Genomic DNA, 8,285 nt, shown 5'->3' on the forward strand with positions numbered 1-8,285 from the left:
TTATTGGCGATAGCCAAACAGGCTATTTCCAGTGGATTCCATCCTTTAAGTTCCTGCCAACCCCTTGTTCACATAGATTGGATGAATATCCCTGTCAATGGCAGCAAATAAGTGAGCACAAAGGCTAAGTCATGCATTAAAAAAAAGCATTGATGCAACAATGATGTCATGGAGTCAGTGGAAGAGAGCACCGATTAAGTGTCCAATCAGATAGTCCATAGGGGTCTTACTGCTTGCAATGTTTCTGTAGCCTGCTTTAATATGCCTTGAAGTCTTGCATTCCGGTTTCAGTACTTATAGTTACAATCATGGGTTAAGTTTAGTGTTAGTAAATGCATTGATTTGACAGATCATTGAGTTTCCTTTCCCGTTTGTCTAGGTTGAGAGCAGCCATGTCAGAGGAGGTGGTGCGTCAAACACGCAGCCAGAAAAGGGCCATGGAGAAGGACAGCCCGGTAGACCTGGACTCCAAACGGGTCAAACTTGAAAAGGGGGACTCTGACGGGAGCCCCCTAGGCCAGAATGCCACCGAAGCAGAGGCCATCACGCTGAAGAGTGAGCAGTCGGCGAAGCTCGCAGCCAGCATCCTAAAGACTGGGGAGGTGAAGGCCACTATCAAGCTGGAGGTGCAGACGGGAGACGAACCGGTTGATATGAGCACGTCCAAAAGGTGAGAAGAACAGAATTTTGCATGAGAGCACCACCGATACTAATGCATTGCTGTGTGTACATGCAGTACACATTAAAATGGAACTTCCATATGCAGAAATTCCTGGTGGCGCTTGATCAGGATCTGGCTGGCAACACCTTGATTATTCTTCCTCCTCTGGGAGGAGTTTGTCTATAAAATTATTTTTGAATGCGATACCTTGCGGTTGCACAGAGCTGTCCACTGGACTTTCGGGTTCCTCTCGAACTCACTCGAGCTTCGAACAGGAAGTTGTGGGGCGGTACCATGGGAGGCCTGCGCCTCCTTTTTAGGGGTGGGAAAAGTTTGATGCTCCCCTGGGGGGGTCCCAGGGTCCATTTCACTCCCCCACCTGAGCAGTGCCATGCTCCTCACTTAAAATGAAGACTGTGTCACAAACTGGTTTCAACTGGCCGTCGCCATGGTTTCTACAATGGTAGTAGCCGTTGGACGAGGGAGGGGCCCGGAGGAATGGCACGTGTGTCACATGACCACGCCGACAAATGCCTGATGTCATATGACGAGAGATAAACGTGCACGGCGATGCAACGGCAGTTGCAATGGGAACTGAGAGCTGACTCAGCCCAGTCTGTCACCTTTGAACCGGCCTGGACATATGTGTAATTAGTCATTACACAGTCCATAATATAGCAGACATATCAACATCCCCCTCAATCTCCCCAAACAGTTTCATCACCTGTGTACAAATAACTGCCATGTATCGAGCAGTTCTTCTAGGGTGCTTCACTAGTAAATACGAGGCATGCCGAAACAGTGGGCCTTACATAAGCAAACTGGTGAGGGAGCTCTTCTTGACCGTGTGGCAGCGACAATCACAAGTTAGACTGGCGTCGCTGTTTGTCCCATGTAATACCACCAATGTCTGACAATTAAACGTAACCGCTTTTATTGACTGCACACAGTCGGCCGTAGAAGGGGAGTTTCATGAAGAGGCATATTTACCGCTTTACATGCATTGGCGATTGGGCATCTTTTTAGAACTCGTGGAGGGTGTCAAGGAGATATGTTGTGGATTTGTGGCCTGTGTTCTATATAGTTGCTTCCTGTGATGCCGTCCTGCTGGGTAGCTGTTATGTAGATGGCGGTTTAGCAGCCACATGCGTGTGAAGACAGAAGTGTGCACCAAAGTGCACAGAAGTGAGAGTAAAAGATGAAGTAGTCTTGGGGGAGGGGTGCGCCAAGTTGCGACTGGTTGAGTGACTGAGTGAGAGAGTGTACACAATAGGTTGGCTCCTGGCCACGTATTCCCTTCCCCCCATCACTGTCACCCTTCGCCGTGTCTCCGGCAGACCTCCGCTCTGCTCAACTTGTGACTTTGGCATCGGTAGGGCGGGGAGAGGCGAGGCCGAGGCTCTCCCTGTCCGACTAGGCCACAGAGTAGGAGAGGAGGAGGAGGCGAGGCCTCAAGGTTCTCTGGTGAACCGGGCCTAGGTTTTGACAGCGATCAAATCACTCATCACCTTGTGGGTGCATAATTCCCTAAGCGGCAAACCGCTATGTCCTTCAAGTCCTCGTAATCTCGGTCTCCGTCCAAACTTTGACTTTTCTTCGAAGTCTAAATCGAAAGGAGACAGAAGACCTCCGCGTGACCAACCATGTTTTGTTTGGTAGAGATGGCCTTTGTTGTTCTCTTGCGCACTCCCTCTGCCGCCATTATTCTATTATTGATCTCCTGCTTCTTGTCCTCTTGAGTGCCTAGAGCACATTTTCACCACATTGGGAGGGTGATCCAAACAGTAATTATCTACTGCCTCCTAGTGAGACTTGGCCAAAACTGCAAGTGCTGAGATGGTCCATTACGCTGGTTTAAATGAGTCCGTTTGGATTTCAGATCTTTTTGGGGGGTTGTTGTTGTTGTTACAGTTTGTGTCCCTAACTGTCATCAGTGCTTTAAAAACAGTTTTATATTCTTTACATTTTTGGGGGTTTCACATCAGGGTAATTCATCATGCTAATTTGTCAATTATAGACCTATGAAGCACCTTTTACAATTTTTATTTGTCTAGGGTTAGTTAACTATTCTGAGATGAGTCCAAGCATGAGCACTGAATACTTAATTGTTCCATGTTTCTTCCTCAGCGAAATCAAGCGAGAACGCCAGCCAGCATCACCGGACGACGTGATCGTATTGTCCGACAACGAATCACCCAGTCCTCTCGTGAACGGTCACTGCTTTACCAAGGCGGACACAGAAAAACTCATGGTGGGATAACGGCAACCACCGTGTACCGAGTGTTATTAAGCTCTTTTTTAGAATAGACATGATTTTTAATGACTTTGCCCTGCGTCTCATACAGAAGAGTTCTCCTGAGGAACGGGAGCAAATCATCAAGCACCTCAAAGAAGAACTACGACTACAAGAAGCCAAGTTAGTGCTGCTTAAGAAACTACGACAGAGCCAGATCCAGAAGGAGAGCTCAGCTCAAAAGGTAAAAGAGAATAGGAAATGGTCAGGAGGTGAATGTCTGATGTTAGAAATGTCAGATGAGATTCTGCCAGATTCCTGTAAGGGTGTTACATGAATATTTTTCCCCCCTCTTTCTTAAGGCGTCTGGTTCTGTGGCAAATCCTCCGCCCTTGGTGAGAGGTAGCATTACATCAAGCAAAGGACCCTTACAGGTATACACATGGTTCTAATTGTCTTCAAATTGTGCAGCAGGTGTTGAATGACTAGCAATTTAGCTGCAGTTGATTTGATTGAGATAAAATTAATGTCAATGTCGGGAAAATGCAGGAGTGTAAAGATACATTGATCTGCATTGAAATGTTAATTTGAAATCAATATGGACACAAAGCATTGAGTAACATCATCTTTTAGATGTGCAGAAATGATGGTTTTGTCCTGGCTTGCACAAGAGAAGTTGACACGTTGATGGGTTAAACCACTGTTTTATGCTACGACGTGACACATGTTAAAAATGTTCTTCACACATGGATGAACGCCATTTTTGTTGACAGGTAACGGGTCGCAGCTCAGGCACAGTGATCCCTCCGCCACTGGTGCGGGGTGGTCAACACATCCCGTCCAAACACGGTTCTCAGACCACGATGCCCCCACTGGTCAGAGGAGCCCAGCAGATCGCAAGCCTGCGTCACCACCACCACCATCAACAACAACAACAGCAGCAGCACGGCGGCTCGGGCCCTCCTCCTCTGCTGCTGGCTCCTCGGGCCTCGGTTCCCAACGTCCAGATCCAGGGACAACGGATCATCCAACAAGGCCTCATTCGGGTGGCTAACGTGGCCAACAGTAATATCTTGGTCAATATCCCTCAGGTGAGTCAACGGCAAACGCATATTCCCGATGGGAAATAATAAGAGGAGAAAATCACGGGAGGCTCGGCTGTCACTGTCAAAATACACTTAATAAACGTTACAATTCATTTTAAAAATCTTGCCAGTCAGACGAGTGGAAACAGGAGTTTAGCATTAACAAAATGTAAAATGAAATAAATTCACAACACTTCAATTCAAACAATTATTAAAGTAAGCAGATTTGATCGTCCATTTAAGATGTTTTGTTTGTATAGAATATTTGTTATAATAAAATTTTAATTGATCAAATTGAGAAATATTATTGCTTACACTACAATACAAAATTATTTTTGTAGGACTCAAACCTAGAATTTGGATACTTTTGATTTGTGATGGAATTATGACATTTGACTTGGGAGGTTCACTCTTTACATGTAAATGGCAATCGTTGTTTCAGGATCATTTTGGCTTGAGTACTAGACAAACGAAGAATGTTCTGAATGCGCCATAACTCACGTGAGTTGTGCTATTGTGTCTAGGCGTCTCCAACGGGCCTTAAAGGGTCCTCGTCGTCGCCCAACTCCGGCATCAACGACTCGCCTGCCAGTCGGCAGGCGGCCGCCAAGCTGGCTCTTCGCAAGCAGTTGGAAAAAACGCTGCTGGAAATCCCGCCTCCCACACCTCCCGCCTCCGAGTTCAACTTCCTGCCTTCAGCCGCCAATAATGAGTTTATCTACTTGTTGGGTTTGGAGGAGGTGGTGCAAAAACTCTTGGACATGCTCGGCAGAGGTACGTCAGCCTTTTATTTTCTGTCAGTGAAACATATTACAATGAACACTCCCACCTATTCCTCACTGTAGGCAATTTAGGCCCAACAGCCGGCTTGTCAAGCTCCATCCCCAAAGAACCGTACACCTGCACCCAGTGTAAAACAGATTTCACCTCTCGCTGGAGGAAAGAGAAGTCCGGAACCATCCTGTGTAACCAGTGCATGTCGTCCAATCAAAAGAAGTTCCTGAAGACCAGGCACACCATTCGGCTGAAGGGGGCCTTCGTCCAGGCCCTGCGTCAAGAGCAAGAGATCGAAGAACGCATCCTCCAGCAGGCCACCACTTCCTCGGCCTCCCCCGTTTCCAAAAGCACCTCGTCCTCTCCTTCGCTGTCCAAAAGCGAAATGGTGGCATCTCACCAGTACAAGCAGGTCCGGTCTGCCATGGCGCACAGATCTGCCACGGGGCATCACTCTGCTATTAAACAGGTAAGAAAGCGCCACCCGCTGGCAACGCGCGTTTAGCAGATAACCCCATTTCGTCCGACGGGAACCACGGCCGTTCACCTCCGCCGTCTTCTTCTCGCAGCTGCAGAGCGCTGTGACGGCGGCAGCCTTGGGCAGCAGGCCGAGTAAGCACGTCACGTCACGCCCGCTGCAGCATGGGGTGAAGGTCAGCGCTGGTGGCAGCAATAGTAACCAGGGCAACGCCACTGCCTGGAGGAAAAGCAGTAGCAATGCAGGTAGATCACACCCTTTGAGGGAATTAGGCTAAGCTGGAGTGCTCTTTTAAAGTATCATATTGTTGACATTAACGCTCCTCTTTCATATGGTCTCAACAGTTCCTTTGTAGCCAGCAACACTTTCACTCATATAATATATAGACCGTAGGTGATATCTGATCATGTCTGGCTAAAATGGCTTTACATTATTAATCCGCAATACTCGCTTTAAAAGATGTTGCGAGAAATGGGCGAAAGCTTCTTCAATTCAATATGGATAAACTCAAATTCCACCTGAGGTACGTTACACTACACGGGGAATGTGTATATCAGCAATATTAAACCCGACCCACCCAGAAGATGCACTCGAGTCAATATCATCGCCAATGTTGTCTCAATTTTTGGAATCGGGGCTTTCAACATCATTCATTGGATCCAATCTGTCTTCTTCCAGTGGACAGTATAGCTCGATCCTTCATGCATGTCAAACAAGGTCGGGTGCATTTGTTTTAACCGTTTTATGTTCTGGCAGGCGTGACAATGGCCTACGTGAACCCCAGCTTGTCCGCCCACAAGACCACCACATCTGTGGAACGCCAGCGGGAGTACCTGTTGGACATGATCCCTTCCCGCTCCATCTCCCAAGCAGCCAACACATGGAAATAATTGCTGGCTACCCCGTCTATCATATTAGACACCCACCTCCCTCCCCCTGTCCTACCTATTATAGCCATTATGCACCGACCCTTCTATAATATTATCATTCTTATCCCTTTTTTGAATTTGGGGGGAGATGGACGGAATGTCCCTCATTTTATTTCTTGTCTTGAAATGGATGGCTTCATCCTTTTCTACAATGAGAGCCCATTCCCTAAAACCTGGGATATAAAGATTGTATCCAGTACAGTTTTTTTGGTTAACTTCTACCTTTGGTCGACCACGCAGGAGTCGGCACAGGATTCCCAATCGCTGTCTATAGATTAGACAGGGAAAAAATATTATTAATATGAATTGATAGGACAAATAATGCGCCTTTTCCCAATCTACGGGAAGTCTGGGGCGGTTTATGAACTGAAGATCTCGTCACGTAGATCGTTTGATCTTTGGGACCATGGCGGAAATGACTTTGGCTTTGCAAAAATAAATGGAAAGAAAAAACAACAACAACAACAAAAAACTCATGCTGCACACAGACCGCTTCTTCTCTCCGACCTCCAGCACGTACGCCAGAGAAGACGCTGTGTGTGGGGTTCTTTTGTAAGGCTGAATGTTAGGATTCTTGTCTGTTTTTTTTCGGGGGGGGGGGGGGGGAATATTTTGCTCCAACATTTTGGAAGTTGCCTCATACCGAGGTGGGAATTATCCAGACTCATTTTAATGTCCAAGGTGGTTTTACATCTGTTGGTTTTCCACATTGTAGCCAATTTTAAAATACTGATTAGAAAGCAAAGAATGAAGTAAAGGTTTCCTATACTATTGTAAAAATAAGGACGCCTGAATTAATGTTTTGAGAACTGTTGTTGAGAGATAAGAAAAAAAAATAAAGAAACAAACTAAACTCCCAAAGAACTAGTGGAACCCAAATGGTATCCCTTCTGCCAGAAGGTTTGGAATTGATTTGAAACCTCTGGACTCAAACACAAACACATGATGTCATGCTCGAACTGGAGGGATTTTGTGCGAAATGTCATTGTGTGACATGCTTTTTATTTTCTTTTTGCTTTTAGTCCTTTAGGTTGTGGTGCATTGTTTTCCTCTCGACACATAGTGGTCTCTGGGTTTATTTATAGGGTCAAGATATTACTAAAGACATGCGTTTGGCGTCCGTCACGTTGCTGGACAGCTTTCAGAATGTAGTGATCCAAACACCTCCCGTTCTTCTGGTGTGGCCATGATGTTGCGTCAGGTTGTTCACAAAGGTTGCGGTGTCTTCTCAGCAGAATACGCTGAGGAAGATCAAACATTTCGAATTCCCACTGCTAAGCTCTTGCTTCCAATTTAAGCATTTGTTTTGTTTTTTTGTGACTATGTGACACCTCCAGCCAATTTTTGAATTCATTACAAATGAACCATGTTGTATGAGCAATACATTGCAACTGTATAACCTGTACAGATGATTGGAATTTGGCAGCATAACGTCGGAGTGGTCTCCAGACTTCTGACGTTCAGGGATTTCGTCTCGAGCCTTCCTTTTGGCACCATCTCTTTGTGGTTATGTGGGGTTTCCAGTACTACCATTCCTACTTTCCAAAAATATGAGGCTGACAGAAGACATAATTTTAGCCCCTTTAAAGCTGATCCCAAATCTCTTAAAATTTCTGAGCAATCCCGTTACGGTTGGGGAAAGAAAAGTGTCATGGTTTCTTGCCTTCACTGTGCATTTGAGCAACTGAGTCTAAAAATCTGCGGAGGAAACATCTCAGGTTGTCTCCACATTCCTGACAGGCATAAAAGCAGCAGCAGCAGCAACAAACCTTGTGCATCTTGTGGATGCAAAAGACAAGTATACGTACGTCATTGTTTAAAAATCATCACCATTCATTCCGCTCACTTGGGGGGGGGAAAGACGTGGCCAGACCCACATTGCAAAGAAATTGATGTATGAGGAGATATTTGTTTTATGGGGGATTTCTCCCCCCTCCTCTGCTCTATTAAAAACCAATAAAAACTAATTTTAATCCCTCTTTGACTCACTTGTCAATTTCTTTGTCTTGTGTTAATTCAGTTGACTTGGAAAAATTGGGGTCACTTTCTAATTATACTTTTGGTAAAGCCTATTCTGTCCTCTACAGGTTGGTTCTCCCATTAGTGTCATGAAATACTTTAGTAT

General features: G+C 45.8%; 1 protein-coding gene across 3 annotated transcripts in view; it reads left to right on the forward strand.

Annotated features, from left to right (window-relative positions):
- Positions 1 to 8,285, forward strand: part of gatad2ab (GATA zinc finger domain containing 2Ab) — a 35,125-nt gene that overhangs the window by 10,242 nt on the left and 16,598 nt on the right. For 2 of the 3 annotated variants that reach the window (XR_013301253.1, XR_013301252.1), the window contains exons 3-10: positions 380 to 670; positions 2,789 to 2,912; positions 3,007 to 3,138; positions 3,257 to 3,328; positions 3,668 to 3,985; positions 4,504 to 4,753; positions 4,825 to 5,222; positions 5,323 to 5,476. Coding sequence is in view for 1 of the 3 variants with exons in the window: in XM_077606778.1 (XP_077462904.1) it covers positions 393 to 670; positions 2,789 to 2,912; positions 3,007 to 3,138; positions 3,257 to 3,328; positions 3,668 to 3,985; positions 4,504 to 4,753; positions 4,825 to 5,222; positions 5,323 to 5,476; positions 5,988 to 6,121 (1,860 nt within the window). In the remaining 2 variants the exon portion in view is untranslated. Of the gene's footprint in view, positions 1 to 379; positions 671 to 2,788; positions 2,913 to 3,006; positions 3,139 to 3,256; positions 3,329 to 3,667; positions 3,986 to 4,503; positions 4,754 to 4,824; positions 5,223 to 5,322; positions 5,477 to 5,987; positions 8,139 to 8,285 lie in introns of those variants that run through there. The other variant, XM_077606778.1, reaches the window with a different exon arrangement.

Source organism: Stigmatopora argus, chromosome 8 (assembly GCF_051989625.1).
Source record: "Stigmatopora argus isolate UIUO_Sarg chromosome 8, RoL_Sarg_1.0, whole genome shotgun sequence".
Taxonomy (NCBI): Eukaryota; Metazoa; Chordata; class Actinopteri; order Syngnathiformes; family Syngnathidae; genus Stigmatopora; species Stigmatopora argus.